Genomic DNA, 18,774 nt, shown 5'->3' with positions numbered 1-18,774 from the left:
TATAATGGAAAGAGCATAGGGATAGAAATCAGGATATTTGTGTTCTGATTTTGGCTCTGTCACTATGTTTGTAACCTTAGACCCATGGTTCTCAGTTTTTAGCATGCATCAGAATTCCCTGGAGGGCTTACTGAAATAGATTGCTACATGCCAGCCCCAGAGTGTCTGATCCTGAAAGAATGGGGCGAGGCCCAAGAATGTGCATTTATAACAAGGTTCCAAGGGATGCTGTAGCTTCTGATCAAGGAACAACCTTTGGGAACCGCTGCGTTAGGCAAAGAATTTAACTTTTCAATGTTTCCTTATTTGTATAATGAAATCATGTTAAAAGTTCCTAGATTCCATTACAACTCTATGACCTAACATATTCTCAGCTTCAAATGTTTTTATCATTTGCTAGATAAAACACAGAGACCTTTTACAAATGATTTAATACAGATGATCTTATGGAATTAATTTAGGTAAGCAATAATTATTCAAAGATTAGTATTGCTTCCCTTCCATGACATCTCAGGAATAGAGGACCAGTTCATTAAAAAGGCAATGCATTTAGCAATGCAATTCTCTAATATCATAATTAGTGATAACTGAAATGAATCCACCCAACTAAATTAAGAGAGTAAGCATTCTAACCCAAACCTCGTAGCTAATTTTTCATTTATTTTTAATTTTTTTTTAAATATGGGGAATGAACTCACAACCTGAGATCAAGACCTGAGCTGGGGTCAAGAGTCAGATGCTTAACTGGCCAAGTTGCCCTGGTGCCCCTATAATTTAATTTTTGTACTAAATTACCTAGTAAATAACTACAAGGGTTATAGAAAAAAAATCAATAAAACAAAGGCCTGGGGAACCTTTTTATTCTAGGAAGCAATTAAACACATCTGCTGTTTCAAGCTTCTCAGGCTTAAGCTTTCTAATATGAAATGTCTAAGGAAAGAGACTATCAGAAAATAATAAAGTATTAAAAAAATCAATCCTCAGGGTGCCTCAGTAGCTCAGTTGGTTAAGTGTCTGACTCTTGATTTTGGCTCAGGTCATGACCTCATGGTCATGAAATGAAGCCCAGTGCTGGGCTCCACACCCAGTGGGGAATCCTCTTGAAGATTCTCTCCCTCTGCTCCTCCCCCAACCCCCACATGCTTGTTGTGTGTCTCTCTCTCTAAAATAAATAGATAAACCTTTACAAAATCAGTTCTCACCTTTTTCTATAAAGCATGGTAAACTGTGCAGCAGCATCAGACGCCCATGTAAATGACTGGCATTCTCTTGAACAGGAAATTTGAGAGGCACCCTCAATTCTAAGCACTGACTTCCTACTTTGAATTTATATACAAATTCCCTCTCTGTGTTGCAGAATCTTTCTCTGCTTTTCTTCATCTTTGGCAGGATTTCTATAGAACAAACAAACAAACAAAAACCCAGCAGATTATAAGTCCATAAAAATCATGTTTCGTTATTGTTGTACCACTTCTAAGAAAATGTTCCACGACTCAGTGATTTTGTTTGTGTGACTCAAAGCTAATTATTTTTGGTTTTCCTACCTTCATCCCTGCATTTTAATCTTCATGAAGAAAATGAAGTGCTTCTTTTTTTTTTAATGAAAAAAGTTCCTTTTGAACTTCACTTAGGAAAAAAAAAACCATTATGCCCATAAAGTATTTTGCATACCTAGGCAGGATTCTCAATAATAGAGAGAGAACACGGAGAGAAGAGCAGAGAAGATTTTTAGGAAGAGATGACTAGGTGGACAGATAGAGAGTTTATGAAACAACTGGTGAATACAAAGTCAAAGAAACAGATCGGGGACCAAGAAGTGATCTTGAAGATCTTGGATGCTGTGAGTATGAGATCTTATTGGATAAGGATGCAAGAAAGATGGTGTTAGGAAGATTTCCATGTGAGAAAAAGTACAGTATATCCCAAAAGGTAAATAGGACACTTTTCAAAAAGACGAAATTCTGGCCACAAAGAGGAAGAATCAATATCAATTAAGGATTTATTTATCAGCCTCCTTAGTAGGCTCCATCTCTACACTTTTCACCATCAAATCACTTTTCACAGTATTCTCCATGCTGAAGTTACAGCAATCTTTCCAAAGTGCCTATCTGATCATGTTGCTCATCTACTTAAAACTTTTTGATCATATTCCATTGCTCTCAGGATAAAATTCAAATGCCTTCACCCAGTACACAACGTTTCTATTTCCACACTTCTCCCCCCCCCCAGCACCTGCAACCCCTCATCCTCAACACACAAATTCACAAACCATTTTCCAGTCATATGAAGCTCTTTTTAATACCAAACCTCTCTTTCCACTTCCAACCTTTTGGAATGATTTTTCTTTGCCTAGAGCACTCTTACTGCCTTTTTTCTTGGATAACAACTACTCATTAGGTCTTAGCTTAGATGGGCACCGGGGAGTCTTTAAATTTGTAAGACTGTCATAACGATTAATTGAGCAATAAATACGAAGCATCTGACAAACAAGATGATCAACAGATGAAGGCTAGTAATAATAATAAAAGTTCTCTAATACCGTAGTAATTTAAAAATCATAGGATACTGATTGAGTATACATGATGAAGACAAAGGCAGTAAGGGAACACTGTAAAAGGGAACTGAAAGTTAGGGATAAGTGGGTTAAGATCTAATCTTGTTTAGATTCAGTATTTTCGATCAACAAAAACCATGAGCTCCGGTTTTAAACGGTTCAACATATAAACTTACTATGTTTCAACAAACTGAAACTTTAGTTCTCTCTCCCCAATTTTATGTTATTTATTTATTTTTAGCAGGGGTAAAATCAAGGAAGGCTTTTCGGGCAAAATTGGGATGGGATCCTGCCGCCAACAGAGAGCAGGTTCTGAGTGCTGGAAAGGGACGGCAAGTTGCCGGCGCGAGAAGCTCTTGCCGAATGAGGACAACACCCCCTCCGTTAGGCGGTTGCAGTCCCCAAGATCTTCCTCGCTCTTGGTCCTGGGCTCACCTACCCTAGTTCCGAAGTCCCGAGCCGAACGCACACTCCGAGCTGTCAGTGAGCTGGGGCACAGGGAACATCAGCTGACTTACCCCTTTGTTTTTACAGCCAACAGATCCGCTTCAGCAGATTCGCCCAGACCTTTTCCTCTTTCCCAACACTCTGAAAATTCCTCGGTCTAAGTGCCCCATTTTCCCATCCTACCTCAATTTAATCATTTAAAACACGTAAGAATGTGTATTTTTACTGTATTTCTACTGATTTCTAAGGAAATCCACTGTCGTGGCGAAAGTGCAAGGACAAAGCACAAACTCGGCTTTGGTAGACCGGATGCGGAAGGGCAATGCCTTGGGAACGACGAGAGCATGCAGCTCTTCTCAGAGCGCATGCGCAGCTGCAAGAATGGCTGGTAATCATTGGAGGGCTGGTGGCAGGGGGCGGAGAGCTCCTGTGTCTGGTTTTGGGCGGGAATTGAAACCGCCGCTGCTGCCAACAAGAACTTGAAAGCTGCGAATTTTCAGCCTAGGAAGGGACCATGGTGCGGCCTGTGAGGTGAGTAGTTCGTGACTGCGGCGGCGATGGGGAGAAAAAGCAGGAGGACGCTGTAGGCAACTTCGTCTACACATGATTGAGGGGAAAGGGCCAAATAGGACGGCGGGTAGCGACGGTGGGCTGGGATGGACGGTTTCTGGGAAGCTGTCCAGTGTCCACTGAGAGTCTCCCAATCCGTAGAAGTATCCTAGCATGCTAACTTTTTCCTTCTCTTTGCCTCCCTTCGCAGCTATTGCGGATTCTTTTACCCACCCATTCAAATAAGCCCTGGTTATGTTAACGTTGGAACAGCGCTTTACATTTCACCTAGCTCCTGCTTGCGTGTTTTTTCATTTTTTCATCCCTACAATTCTTTGATATAACAGTTTAGATATCCCCGTTTTTATCGATTTAAACTCCTAGGCTTAAAGGACAATATAGCTGAGTCACAGCTAGTGAGTGGCAGGGTAACACTCAAACCTAAATCTTCTGGCTCTAGATCCTCTGTACTTTCCATTATACTGTTTGAAACTATTCCCCTTCTTAACCACAGTGGAGTGCTATGGAGGCCTAGAGTCAGGCACTCATTCAGAGAGTTTATGGGTATACTGTACTGATTGTGGGAGGTTACATTCCAGTCAAGGGGTCAGGTTAGGGGACCACAAATCAATATCGCAAAGTGATGGAGAGTGAGCAGGAAAAACTTGTTTTAAATAGTGTAGTTAGGATGCACCTCTCTGCAGAGATAATACATGATCCGAGATATGAATGATGAGAATGAGCTAGCCCGTGAAAATCTGGGACAGTCCAGCTAGCAGGGGCAAGAGCCAAGGCCCTGAACTTGACTATATTTAGGGACAGAAAGGGCCCCTAAAGCTGTAGCATTAGCAAGCAGTGGAGAGAATTGTAGATTAGGTCAGAGAAATAGGTAGGAGCCAGAGTAGGTAGGACCTTGTAGGCTCTAGAAAGGAGTTTAGATTTTATTCTATGTAGAATGGGAAGCCAATGGAGAGTTTTAAGTAGAACAAGGAAATCTAGTTTTGGCTTTATAAAATTCACTGGCTCTTGGTGGAGAAAAATGGAAGATGGGGTGACCAGAACGGGGACAGGAAAACCATCATATCTTTGGATAGTGGTTTGGATTAGGGTATTACCAGTGGACATGGAATGGGGCAGATAAATTTGGGATATATTTTGGAGATATTGCTGACAGAACTTGTTGGTGAAGTGAATGTAGAGGTAAGGGGAAAAAAGAATCAAAGATGATTTCACAGTATTTTTGGTCTGAGCTACTTGAATGGATGATCCTTGTACTAATCAAGGTAGGGAAGACTAGGAAAGGGAACAGCTTTGAGTGTGGGGGATTAGGAGTTCCATTTTTGAGCTCACGAAGTCTGAAATGGATTTAAACACCCAAATAGCGAAGACATAACCCTCTTGTCTGGAATAGCAGTTGTCAAAGTACTGTCTACAGACCCCTAGTGTTCTCTGAAACCCTGTAAGGAGGTCCATGAGGTCAAAACTATTTTCATAGTAATCCCAAGACATTGCTTGCTTTATTCATCGTTCTGTCACCTGCACTGCAGTGGTGGCATAACTGCTGGAGCCTCAGCACAAATTAAGACAGTGGCACAAATATCTTTGTATTCATTACTGCTGCACATTCAGAGTACAAAAAAAAGAGAGAGAGAGAGAGAAAATGCCAGTTTCACTTAAGACTGTGTTTGATGAAACAGTAAGAATTCTCATATTATAGCTCAACTGTTGAGTGTCCTTCTTTTATTAAAAGGTTTTATTATATTTTACTATTATTCAGTCTTCAGAGTTACTAAAGGGGTTTTTGTATTTTATTCAGCTTTCAAATTCTTTAACTTCAAAGAGTAGGAGAGTGTCACAGTTACATATGCACAACATAAACCACTTCTATAGTGGTTGTCTTCAGGGAAAGCACTTGTGAGACTGAGTTGGGAGCTGAACTGACCTCTTTTTTCATAGAACACCATTTTGTTTGAAAGAACTGGCCTACTAGGTTATTCACACTTGTATTTGGCAGAAGATAGACAAGAAAACCACAATGCTGTTTTATTTAGTGCCTAGGGGAAGGGGGAAGAAAGTGAGTTCATTTTTTTCCACTTTGAATATCTCTTTCTTCTAATGGCTCTCTAAAGTAGTAGAAAGATTTGTTTCAGGTGGCAGGTACAAGTCACTCACCATTGTTTCAGTGTCCAGTGCATAAGGAACATTATTTAGTATTGTGGGGAGATTTAAAAAAGAGAGACAATAGCTTTCAGTGTCAAGTTTATAATCTAATAAGGAGACAGAATGCACAGATAAAACTAAAGCATACATGTAACAGGAACTTCTAAGTGCCCCACAGCAATTAAACAATATGTAAATTGTGTTAATGATATTGATTGTTTTCACTTTGATGGTTATCTGAATACATATTTTCCTTATCAGATATATCAAGTATAGTTGTAATTATTTCAGCTAATGCTAAGTTCCAACTGTAAAATCCAACTCGTGTTTCAAGTTTAAGTATTCTTAAGAGAGTCAAAACACATTTTCCTTTACTCAGTGGTCTTAAGGATTGGAGGTGGGAAATTGGCATATGTGTAATTAAATTTCTCTCTTGGTCATAGGCATAAGAAACCAATCAATTACTCACAGTTTGAGAATTCTGACAGCGATGGTAAGTGGAGGTTCATATTTTTGCTTTAAAAATTTGGAAATTTTCTCAGAATTTATATAACATAGAACTCTAACATTGAACATATTGTCCGGGCGTATATGAGTTAGGGCTGTAAAAATGATGTTCTAAGCATTTGGGATGATTATGCTGATAATTACACTGACAAGAATTATGTAGGTAAGTGATAAATGAACAGGGCCAGGTGAGATGCCTTTTAAATCTAAGCTCTTCTAGGTTCAAGTTTCTCATAGCGGGGTTTGTCTCCTCTTGTCCCTTTCCCTAAGAAGAAACACATTGTCTATTAAAACACAAATGTGTTACAGAATATAATGTGAAATCCCCGTTAATGGTACAATAAATAAAATCTTATATACGACATATTCTTTATCTATTCATCAGTCAGTGGACATTCAGGCTCTTTCCATAATATGGCTATTGTAAATAATGCTGCTACCAAGAACCATAAGATACCTGGGAATAAACCTAACCAAAGAGGTAAAGGATCTGTACTCGAGGAACTACAAAACACTCATGAAAGAAATTGAAAAAGACACAAAAAGATGGAAGAGCATTCCATGCTCATGGATCAGAAGAATAAACATTGTGAAAATGTCCATACTGCCTAGAGCAATCTATACTTTCAATGCCATCCTGATCAAAATTCTACCAGCATTTTTCAAAGACCTGGAAAAACAATCCTAAAATTTGTATGGAACCAGAAGAGACCCTGAATTGCTAAGGAAATGTTGAAAAAGAAAAACAGAACTGGGGACATCATGTTGCCTGATTTCAAGCTTTACTACAAAGCTGTGATTACCAAGACAGCATGGTACTGGCACAAAAACAGGCACATAGACCGGTGGAACAGAGTAGAGAGCCCAGATATGGACCTGCAATTCTATGGTCAAATAATCTTTGACAAAGCAGGAAAAAATATCCAGTGGAAAAAAGACAGTCTCTTCAATAAATGGGGCTGGGAAAATTGGACAGCTATGTATAGAAGAATGAAACTCGACCATTCTTTTACAACCACACACAAAGATAAACTTGAAATGGATAAAAGACCTCAATATGAGGCAGGAATCTCACCAAAATCCTAGAGGAGAACATAGGCAGTAACCTCTTCGACATCAGCCACAGCAACTTCTTTCTTGTCTCCAAAGGCAAAGGAAACAAAAGTGGAAATGAACTTTTGGGACTTTAAGATTAAAAACTTCAGCACAGCAAAGGAAACAATCAACAAAACAAAGAGGCAACCTATAGAATGGGAGAAGATATTCGCAAATGACACTGCAAAGGGCTGATATCCAAGATCTATAAAGAACTCCTCAAATTCAACACACACAAAACAGATAATCATGTCAAAAAGTGGGCAGAAGACATGAACAGACACTTCTCCAAAGAAGACATATAAATGGCTAACAGACACATGAAAACATGTTCATCATCACTAGCCATCAGGGAGATTCAAATCAAAACCACATTGAGATATCTTACACAGAATGGCCAAAACTAACAAGACAGTAAACAAGTGTTGGAGAGGATGTGGAGAAAGGGGAACCCTCTTACACTGTTGGTGGGAATGCAAGTTGGTGCAGCCACTTTGGAAAACAGTGTGGAGACTCCTTAAGAAATTAAAAATAGAGCTTCCCTATGACCCTGGAATTGCACTACTAGGTATTTATCCCAAAGGTATCGATGTGGTGAAAAGAAGGGCCATCTGTACCCCAATGTTCATAGCAGTATTTACCCCAAAGGTACAGATGTAGTGAAAAGAAGGGCCATCTGTACCCCCGTGTTCATAGCAGCAATGGCCACAGTCATCAAACTGTGGAAAGAATCAAGATGCTCTTCAACGGACAAATGGATAAAGAAGATGTGGTTCATGTATACTATGGAGTATTAAGCCTCCATCAGAAAGGATGAATACCCAGCTTTTGCATGGATAGGACTGGAAGAGATTATGCTGAGTAAATAAGTCAAGCAAAGAGATTCAATTATCATATGGTTTCACTTACTTGAGGATCATAAGGAATAATATGGGAGGATATTGGGAGATGGAGAGGAGAAGTGAGTTGGGGGAAATTGGAGGGGGAGACAAACCATGAGAGACTGTGGACTCTGAGAAACAAACTGAGGGTTTTGGAGGGAAGGAGGTGGGGGATTGGGTGAGCCCGGTGGTGGGTATTAAGAAGGGCACTTATTGCATGGAGCACTGGGTGTGGTGCATAAACAATGGATTATGGAACACTGAAAATTAAAATTAAATTTCAAAAAATATGCTGCTATAAGCATCAGGCTGCATGTGTCTCTTTGTTAGTATTTTTTTTGTAGCCTTTGGGTAAATACCTACTAATGCAATTGCTGGGTCATATATTTTTCAGCCATAAAGAAGAATGAAATCTTACTAATATGCAATGACATGGATAGAGTTAAGTTAAATAAGTGAGAGAAAGACAAATACTGTATGATCTCACTCATATGTGGAATTTAAGAAACAAAAACAGATGAAAATGTCAGGGGGCAGTGTGGAAGAGAGTCAAACCAGGAAATACACTATTAATTATAGAGAACAAACTGATGGTTACCAGAGTAGGGGTGGGTGGAGGATGGGGGAAATAGGTGATGGGGATTAAGGAGGGCACCTCTTGTGATGAGTGCTGGGTGTTGGTTATAAGTGTTGAATCGCTAAATTCTAATAAATTAATATTACACTGGGGGCGCCTGGGTGGCTCAGTGGGTTAAAGCCTCTGCCTTTGGCTCAGGTCATGATCCCAGAGTCCTGAGATCGAGCCCCGCATTGGGCTCTCTGCTCAGCAGGGAGCCTGCTTCCGCCTCTCTCTCTGCCTACTTGTGATCTCTGTCTGTCAAATAAATAAAATCTTTAAAACTTTTTTTTTTTTTTTTTTTTTTTGGTCAGAGAGAGTGAGCAGAGGGAGAAGCAGTCTTCCTGCTGAGCAAGGAGCCCGATGTGGGACTTGATCCTAGGACGCTGGGATCATGATCTGAGCCGAAGGCAGCTGCTTAACCAACTGAGCCACCCAGGCGTCCCATAAATAAAATCTTTTAAAAAAAATTAATATTACACTGTATGTTAACTAATAGGGTAAATAAAAACTTGGAAGAAAAAAAAAAGACCTGGAAGAAAGGTTAGGAGTAAGCTATACTCTATATGTGATTTTGACATTTTTTTTTTTTTTTGTCTCTGCTATTAAAAGAATTTTGGTCAGAAAGTGTGAGAAATGTTCAGTTAGATTACATTATACTTCGAAGTAGGTTTTGTATTATTCAGACCACCAGAGCTTTCTTTGAGTCAAATGTTCTAGTAATCCTAGATTTGAAGGAACCTGTTTTTTTGCTTTGGGCTCGACTATAAGTGTGTCTAAGACTTGGAAGAAAATAGTAGAGACTCTAACTTGTAGCTTTTTATTACTGTAACCAATAGGTCAGTAGATTTTTATAAATTGCCAGTTGTGTTCTAGACATAGTGGAGGTGGGGGGCAAGCCACAAGTTATCATATTCCTACTCAGGGAAGCTTGAAAGAGACAACATATATTAATACTAATGCTGCAATTAAGACTACATGTGTCAGAGGCTATGCACACGTGTGTCACGCATGAGTGTAAAAGCTATAGCAACAATTTTATGTTGAGTGTCACTGAAACTTTATCAGTTTTTGCTAGACTGGTAATTTGAAAATAAATGCCACTAAAGCAAAGTTGAAAAGCATGAGTGATAATAAAGGTAAATAATATGCCAACAATACTTTTTACGTTGTGGCAGTTAAACAAGTTTCTTAATGTTTAAAACTGGAGTGCACACTGTAATGAATTTAAACTGCTCAGAAAATGTTTTTATTTTTACTTATGAAAAGCAATTTCATAGACATTTATTTTTGATTCACACATAAATAGATGACTTTGTTTCTGCAACTGCACCTTTAAATAAGAAACCCAGAACAACACCAAAGGAGTTGAAACTAGAAACAAGGAAACCTAAGCTGAAGAATCTCCAGAAAGAAGATATCCCACTACAAGAGAAAACACCTAAAAAAAGGTGAGAGGTAAGATATAGAGTAAATATACATTAGATGTGTTCATTTAAAAGAGAGACAGATTCAAACTCTTGGTTTAAATTATTACTTGAGCAGAGTCCTAGGTATTATTTTATTTAGTGGGTGTAGGAGAACAGGGATGTAACATTCATCCCCTTCTGACTTTCTGCCTTAGAAATTCACAAACATGTAAGGAAATGCTCATTTAAGTATTAAGTCAATCATAATTACAATGTTTAGGAGTTATAGCTTACTTTGGTAGGACTCTGTACCTGTCTCTAAAGTCCTTTAGTCTTATAAAGCTACTTCATTAAAAATTACATTTGTAAGGATAATTTTATAAAAATTAAACAATGTATTTTTCTGTAGATAGAGGATATTTTCTCTTTATATTGTTGAGAGTTGTCCAGCGCTGAGAAGTTCCTATAGTTTGTAGATGAATTCTGGATTTCCATTAGTTAGTACCAAAAGAGAAAAGAGAATGATGGAAGCAAGTACCGAGAGGCCCCAAACCTGTAGAATGGAGAAGAGATGGGCTGAAGGGGAGTATTAACAAATGGAAGGTAAGGCACGATATGGTTCACTGCTGCAAGTGTGAGAAAAGTTGATTAACAAAGAGAAATTTACTCCACGTTCTTTTTCTTCTTTCTTTTTTAAAATTTATTTTTGTTTTTGAGCTGCTTGTACTACATTTTTTTTTTTAAGATTTTATTTATTTATTTGTCAGAGAGAGAGAGAAAGAGCGTGCACAGACAGGCAGAGACAGAGAGAGAAGCAGGCTCCCCGCTGAGCAAGGAGCCTGATGTGGGACTCGATCCCAGGATCCTGGGATCATGACCTGAGCCTAAGGCAGCTGCTTAACCAACTGAGCCACCCAGGCGTCCTCTTGTACTACATTTTAAATACAGTGAAAAAAATAACCTACAAATGGACGAGAATATTTTCCAGTCATATAACTGATGGGGGATTTGTATTCAGAATATATATAGAACTCTTACAACTCAACAGTAAAAAGACTAATAACCCAGTTTACAAAATGGGCAAAGGATTTGAGTAGACATTTTTCCAAAGAAGTTCTACAAATGGCTAATAAGCACATAAAAGATGCCTGACTTTCTTAGCCATTGGGGAAGAGCAAATCAAAGCTGTGGTGAGACAGTACTTCGCACCCATTGGGATGGCCATAATCAAAAACACAGAGGGAAACCACTGTTAAAGAGGGCGTGGAGAAATTGGAACTCTCACACATTGTTGCTGGGAATGTAAAATTGTGCAGCCACATTGGAAAGCAGAGATAGCAGTTCCTTCAAATGTTAAATACAGAGTTATTTTATAACCCGGCCAAAGTATATACTCAGTAGGAATGAAAACATATACATACCCACACAAAAACTTGGACATGAAGAAGGTTCATGGCATTAGTCATAACAGCCAAAAAATGGAAGCAATCCAAATGTCTACCAGCTGGTGAATGGATAAATAAAATATGGTCTCTGCATACAATGGAATATCATTCAGCAATAAAAGTAAGTCCTGATATATGCTACAACATGGATGAACCTTGAAAACATGCTGAGCAAAAGAAGCCAGCCATGAAAAGTCACATGTATGATTCCACTGATAAGAAATGTCTAGAATAGGTGAGTCCATAGAAAGAGAAGGTAGATTAGTGGTTGCCAGGTGCTGGGGAGGGCTAAGCAGGGAGTGACCGCTAATGGATGTAGGGTTTCTTTTGGGGGTGATGAAAATGCTCTGCAATTAGATAGCAGTGATGGTTTCTCAACTCTGTACTAAAAACTGCAGAATTGTACACTTTAAAAGGGTGAGTTTTATACTATGTGAATTATATATCAATAAAACTTGTTTTTTAAAAAAAATAAATCTCTCAAGGTACATCTCAATATTTCATCTTTTTTTTTTTTTAAGATTTTATTTATTTATTTGACAGACAGAGATCACAAGTAGGCAGAGAGGCAGGCAGAGAAAGAGAAGCAGGCTCCCTGCTGAGCAGAGAGCCCGATGCAGGGCTCGATCCCAGGACCCTGAAATCATGACCCGAGCTAAAGGCGGAGGCTTTAACCCACTGAGCCACCCAGGCACCCCTCAGTATTTCATTTTTTATGTAACTTTTTTTTTTTTTGAATTTTTGAGTTTTCTTACATACCATAGCACATTGAACCACCTTGAATAGGAGATATAATAATCTGCATATATAGGATAAATATTGTATGTCTTATTTCCCTACCCTCCTCATTAATTTCAGACTCCTTGAGGGTACTTTTAGTATTCTATCTAGTGCCTGCCTCAGACATAGTAAGTACTTGGTGACATAGTTGTTAAAACTGAGATTGGGAGGAACAGATGTTAAAAACCAGTTTAAGGGGGCGCCTGGGTGGCTCAGTGGGTTAAAACCTCTGCCTTCGGCTCAGGTCATGATCCCAGGGTCCTGGGATCGAGCCCCGCATCGGGCTCTCTGCTCAGCGGGGAGCCTGCTTCCTCCTCTCTCTCTGCCTGCCTCTCTGCCTACTTGTGAGCTCTCTCTCTCTGTCAAATAAATAAAATCTTTAAAAAAAAAAAAAAAAAAAACCAGTTTAAGGGACGCCTGGGTGGCTCAATGGGTTAAGCCTCTGCCTTTGGCTCAGATCATGATCTCGGGGTCCTGGGACTGAGCCCACATTGGGCTCTCTGCTCAGTGGGGAGCCTGCTTCCCCCTCTTTCTCTGCCTGCCTCTCTGTCTACTTGTGATCTCTCTATCAAATAAATAAATAAAATCTTTTTTAAAAAATGTTTAATATAAGAGCTATAATACTTGTCTAAAGGAGGTGTGAGTGAGGTCAAGGAAGATTTCTAAGTGGACTTTTGAGCCAAGTCTTTATTCTAGGTTGAACAGGTGCTTGAGTGGGTAGTTAGGACTGACATTATGCAGAAAGGAAGCAGTACTTACAAGGGCGCTTGCTGCTCCTCTTTTTCCAGTCTTTTGTGCTAGATGTAAAATGACATTACTACATATTAGCAGTGTTGTCATTTATGATTATAATTACTGTTTAAAAACATTTTTGTGAGATTGGCAGCTCTTACATAGTAATTCAGGAATATTGCAGATTTTGCTATTTGGTTGAGATTGATGTTTTTAAAAACTCATTTTTATTTGTGTGTCCACTTTAGGATGGCTTTAGATGACAAGCTCTACCAGCGAGACTTAGAAGTCGCACTAGCTTTATCAGTGAAGGAACTTCCAACAGTCACCACTGATGTAGAAGAGGCTCAAGATAAAAGTAACTTCATTTTCCATATATTTATCTTTATAACTTTAATGTTTCTGTCATCATTTCTCATTTCACAGAGGAAAGAATAAAATGTTAATGCCTGGGACAACAAATGGAGCAATTTGTAGAGGGCCCAGTTAGATCCAGCTATTTATTCTGATGTGTAAATCTCTGTGCACACACACATCTTTGCTTAACACTCACTGTCAGCTTGCGGTCATGGACTATGAGCTTGGGTGTTCAAGTTACATTTTTGTTTACAGTGGACGTTTAACCTCTTGATCAAATGAATTGGTGTATACAGTCCTAACAATCTGCCTGTTTTCTCTCAAAATTCAGATCAGTTAAACATGACCTGATGGTGGTAATTTTTATTTTTTACAACGGTTAAAGATACTAGTTTGGTTAGCAAGCTCAGTGGACATAAAAGATGTGTGACTTGTGGATCTCTTTGGGTTTTTCTCCTTCTATTTTTCTGGCAACTGTGCAGCAGATGGCAATATTGATATTCTGGAGAGGCAGAAATCATTATTCCTGGAAAAGAGAGTCAAACTGTTAAAATGCTTTTTGGATGAAGTTGTTTGGCTTAACTTATGCTGGAGGATATTTTTAGTTCATTAGCTTATTTAGGGGTATAGATGTTTAAATCAATATTGCCTCCAATTTGGAAGTTATTGAGAATCTGTTGATTAGGGAGCCATTTAGTAATCAGGAAATTGAAGAAATGTAAAAAGAGAATTATCTTATATCCAAAAATTGAGAAAATGAAATTCATCTCTCTTCTGTAAGAGAGGGTAGAATACATGGCAGGATTTCCTTGGAAGTACCACTTCTCATAGATGAATGTACTTTAGAGCAATGGGATTTAATAGTACCCATTTTCATGACTGAAAGTCCTCTTGAAATACTTTAGATCATTTTAAGGCTATTACATTGATTGAAGAGGCTCCGTTAATAAGAGCATGTATCTGCCTATGCGGAAATGATGGCTAATATTTATTGACTGTTTCCTATGTGCTAGGCACTACAGTAAAAAATTCCTACATGTGATCAGTGTTTAATCACCCACAATAAATCCAATTATTCCACACACTGTTTTTTTTAATCTCCATGCTATAGATGACGACATTAAGTCTTAGAGAGGATAAGCAACTTTCCTGTGGTTATACAGCCAATGTAAGTGATAGAGCCTGAATTTAAACAGAAGTCTAAGTCTTCCTTTCAGAGCCCAAACTCCTAACCATATGCTAACCTTTCCAAGGTAAATCACTGTGTTCTGAGTTTGGATCATTTCTCTGTATCTGGGACTTTTACATCAGAGCACCAATTTTCCTCTTTCTGCTTCTTGGCTGGTTAAGGTGCATCTGTATCTTTTTTCCCTTCTTCATTGTCTTTAGGCACTGAAAAATGTGGCAGCAGCGGAATCAGAACAATGACTAAGTCTCCCCATATCTCCAATTGCAGTGTGGCCAGTGATTATTTAGGTAAGTTTTGATATTAATAATATTTACTTTTTCTATCAACATTGCTATTTTTCTGGCTTTTATTTAAACACCACCACTGTAGCTAGAACCAAGATCTTTTTTTTTTTTTTTTTTGAATTTGGTAAGCTGTCCCAAACCTGGGCCCCCCCCCTTTTTTTTTTCCAATTTATTTATTTTCAGAAAAACAGTATTCATTATTTTTTCACCACACCCAGTGCTCCATGCAAGCCGTGCCCTCTATAATACCCACCACCTGGTACCCCAACCTCCCACCCCCCCACCACTTCAAACCTCTCAGATTGTTTTTCAGAGTCCATAGTCTCTCATGTAGAACCAAGATCTTTAAATTTGTCAAGGTTCTCGTCTCCTCTTCTCCTTCGTTGCTTTGTGTTTTAGTAGTTTTCTTCCCTCTTACTACAGACCCATTTGCCTTTTCTTTCCTGGGGGAGGGCCATGACGACCCCCGGATTCTAGCCAATAACTGTTGACCATGGAAAAAAAGGGGCTCCAGTTTTTACCATTTCTTGGGGAAAAGCCTCCTCAGTTGAGTCTTGCATGTATCCTTAAACTGGACTCTTTCATCAGGAGACCGATGTACTGGGATTGACCCAGGTCAGACTCTGTGATCTCTCAGAAGCAGCGGAGGGACGGAGCAGGGCACGTAAAAACAATAGATGTGATAGAAGTCTGTCCTGCAGTTCTTTCAATATTATCTGTGACAAAAAGTTTCCCGTTGGTTTTTACACCTCTCCTGAAGATTTGGATAAGATTACTGAGGAAGATGATTTGCATGGTGCTCAAGGGAAAAGAAAAGCAGCATCAAAAGCTGTGGTACAACAGAGGAAGATTCTTCTGGAAGGCAGTGATGGTGACAGTGCTAATGACTCTGAACCAGACTCTGCAACTGGTGAGTTACAGCCTACCTCAAAATTAAGCCTATGGAAATTCAGTCAAAAGTTCTTAGAGACCATTAATGTATGCAAGGCACTGTGCTAAATGTTTGATATGTGCAAACTTGAGAAACAAGCAGGACAGTCAAATTCAGCTCTGCCATTTGGGGAGAAAGCTTTATGTGGAGGTGACCTTTTAGTTGTGCCTTGAAAAATGAGTAGCATTTAGGCAAAATACCAGGGCAAAATAGCATTCCCGACTGACAGAAAGGCATAAACAGTGGCATAGATAAGCACACATATAAGAGGTCAGTGAGCCTGCGGGAGAGACTGTTATAGAAGAGGCTAAAAGGGGCAGGTGGGCACAGGATCATGGAGGGTCTCAGGCCCACTCTGAGACATGTAGACTTTTTTCTGTAGGTAGTGGAAATTCATGACATTTTGGGGTTGAAGTGAGATGAAACCTGTATTTTATTGTGACAGGTTTCAGACTCATTCAGAAATTAGGGCAGGGGCGCCTCGGTGGCTCAGTGGGTTAAGCCACTGCCTTTGGCTCAGGTCATGATCTCAGGGTCCTGGGATCGAGTCCCGCATTGGGCTCTCTGCTCAGCTGGGAGCCTGCTTCTCTCTCTCTCTGCCTGCCTCTCCATCTACTTGTGATTTCTCTCTGTCAAATAAATAAATAAAATCTTTAAAAAAAAAAAAAAAGAAATTAGGGCAGATGAGAAGCATAGTAACCATGACAGGACATCATTATTCATTATTCATTATTCATTATTCATTAAAATGAATAAATCCATAAAGTTTTTCCAAATCAGGTGATATAGTTTGACAGATTTTAACATGCTCTTGACAAATGATTTTGTTCATCTGCATTCTGAAATCTTTGAGTATCTGTTCTGTGCATGATATTCTGGAAACTAGGAATATAGCAGTGAACAACAACAACAAAAACCAGAGCTCCCTTAAGGAGTTTAAATTCAAGCAAGGGAACACAGACAATAATGAAATGTAGAATGTATCCAGTGTCATCATAGAAGAGCCGTGAAGAAGAGGAAGGTAGTGTAGAGCCATTTTACATGACCCGGGTCATACCAAAGCAGGTGGTCTCGGGGTCCTAGTTGGAGAAACAGACATAAGTAGAACATCCGAAAGCAGGAGCCGGTGAAAAAAACACCCTGGAGAAACAGTATAGGAGAGCATGGGCTGAAAGCTTCCCAACTTAAGGTTACTGAATACGAAAAAGCCCCAAATGATAAAAAATAACCCCTGTCAGTTTTAGTGCTTTTTCAGGGTGATAATCGTAGCACTTCTAGAATGTCGTTGTCATTATCTGATGCACGCTTGTCAGAGCAATCCATAAACAGGTTTAAAGTTATGAGTTGCAAGTCTACTTAGCATGCCAGTGAAATGAATTTGTCTTTAATAGTGATTCATATTATTGAATTATTTACTAATGGTTCAAATGTTTGCTTTTTCTGTGGAAATGAAATCACTTGCTTTTTGGCCAGGTTTATATGGATTATGTTTCAGGCATGATAGAGATTCAAAAAGAGAAATATTTTGTTATTTGCATTTGAATTTCAGATAATCTCTCAAATCCTTTTATAAAAATAAGTTTTTATTGAAATTGTAATTTGGATAGTGACTTTATAGTTGCTTGTATGCCTTTAAAAGTAGTTAAAATCTCTAAAGATAATACACAAATAACCAAAAAGCATATGAAAAGATGCCCAATATTGGGCATTGTATTGTATTAGGGAAATACAAATCAAAATCACAGTGAGCTGTCATCTCACACCCATTAGAATGTCAAAAACCAGAAAATAACAAGTGTTGGTGAAGATGTGGAGAAATCAGAACCCTCGTGCACGGGTAGTGGGATTTTCGCTGTGAAAAACAGGATGGCAGTTCCTCAAGAAATTAAAAATATAAGTTATCATATGATCTAGCAATCCCACTTCTGGGTATGTATCCCAAAAGAATTGAAAGCAGGGTCTCGGACTTCTGCACACCCATATTTATAGCAACATTCTTCATGATAGCTAAGAGATGGAAGCAACCCAAATATTCATCAGCGGATTAGATGAGAAGAGAAGGATCATTGTGACCTTCAGTAGAGAAAGAAAAATGAAATTTGGAGAGAACGTAAGACTTCTCTTAAGGACATCTGAAGATTCACAGAATCCACAACCCCACTGTTTGGGCCTGCCAGATTTGCCAGTATGGTATGTTAATGACTTGGGATTCTGGGAGCTCTGTCTTCCCACCACCAAAATTATTTAAACTACTTTCTTTGTTGCCTGATGATGATCAGTTGGACCCCATCTTTAGAAAAGTTTGATGGAGTTTAGCCAGCTCCTACCATTTATTCTCTCAAGCCAAGAAAAGAATACATGCACTAACAATACTGTTGGATATATAGGAAGTTTTGTCCTCCTAGAGTCTGTATTTTGAAATTTTGGAGAAACTCCACTACTTGCCCTCCACACCTAGATCCTTTCGGAAACTCCAGATAATTATTTGATTTTACAAAGTGCTATTTCTAGCAGCCTCCATGTGGTCTGCTGGCATTATACAGCTACTTCTATGTAACCCAGTAATCATTATGAGAATACGTGGGTTGATTACTCTCATACCTGTTTTTAAGTTTTTATTTGTGTGTAAAGACAGAATAAGGAAATCGCAATTTGAAGATCATAAAGATGTTAATTTAGGCAAAGACCATCAATGGAGGGCTGATGAGGACCTTCACAATGAGAGTTTGGGCAGCTGAGCCAACTAAGAGTAGGACAGATGTTATGTGCTTTGTGAACTGATACAATATGGAGTACAGAGCATCACTCATGAAGTGATCACTTAGGAAAAAAATAAGG

The 18,774-nt window shown here is 38.9% G+C and overlaps 2 protein-coding genes across 4 annotated transcripts in view; one reads left to right on the top strand and one right to left on the bottom strand.

The window, feature by feature from the left end:
- C12H12orf4 (chromosome 12 C12orf4 homolog) overlaps positions 1-3,078 on the bottom strand; it is a 41,627-nt gene extending 38,549 nt beyond the window's left edge. For both annotated transcript variants that reach the window (XM_044227152.1, XM_044227154.1), the window contains exons 1-2: positions 2,994-3,078; positions 1,203-1,394 (exon numbers count right to left, since the gene is read on the bottom strand). In XM_044227152.1, coding sequence (XP_044083087.1) covers positions 1,203-1,380 — 178 coding nt within the window. In that variant the 5' untranslated portion in view covers positions 1,381-1,394; positions 2,994-3,078. The remainder of the gene's footprint in view (positions 1-1,202; positions 1,395-2,993) is intronic.
- Positions 3,079-3,398: 320 nt separating this feature from the next.
- RAD51AP1 (RAD51 associated protein 1) overlaps positions 3,399-18,774 on the top strand; it is a 30,033-nt gene continuing 14,657 nt past the window's right edge. For both annotated transcript variants that reach the window (XM_044228134.1, XM_044228133.1), the window contains exons 1-6: positions 3,399-3,532; positions 6,154-6,203; positions 10,119-10,260; positions 13,424-13,533; positions 14,922-15,008; positions 15,766-15,915. In XM_044228134.1, the coding sequence (XP_044084069.1) occupies positions 3,516-3,532; positions 6,154-6,203; positions 10,119-10,260; positions 13,424-13,533; positions 14,922-15,008; positions 15,766-15,915 (556 nt within the window). In that variant the 5' untranslated portion in view covers positions 3,399-3,515. The remainder of the gene's footprint in view (positions 3,533-6,153; positions 6,204-10,118; positions 10,261-13,423; positions 13,534-14,921; positions 15,009-15,765; positions 15,916-18,774) is intronic.

Source organism: Neovison vison, chromosome 12, assembly GCF_020171115.1.
Source record: "Neovison vison isolate M4711 chromosome 12, ASM_NN_V1, whole genome shotgun sequence".
Lineage (NCBI taxonomy): Eukaryota > Metazoa > Chordata > Mammalia > Carnivora > Mustelidae > Neogale > Neogale vison.
This window is presented reverse-complemented; position numbering and strand designations above follow the sequence as displayed.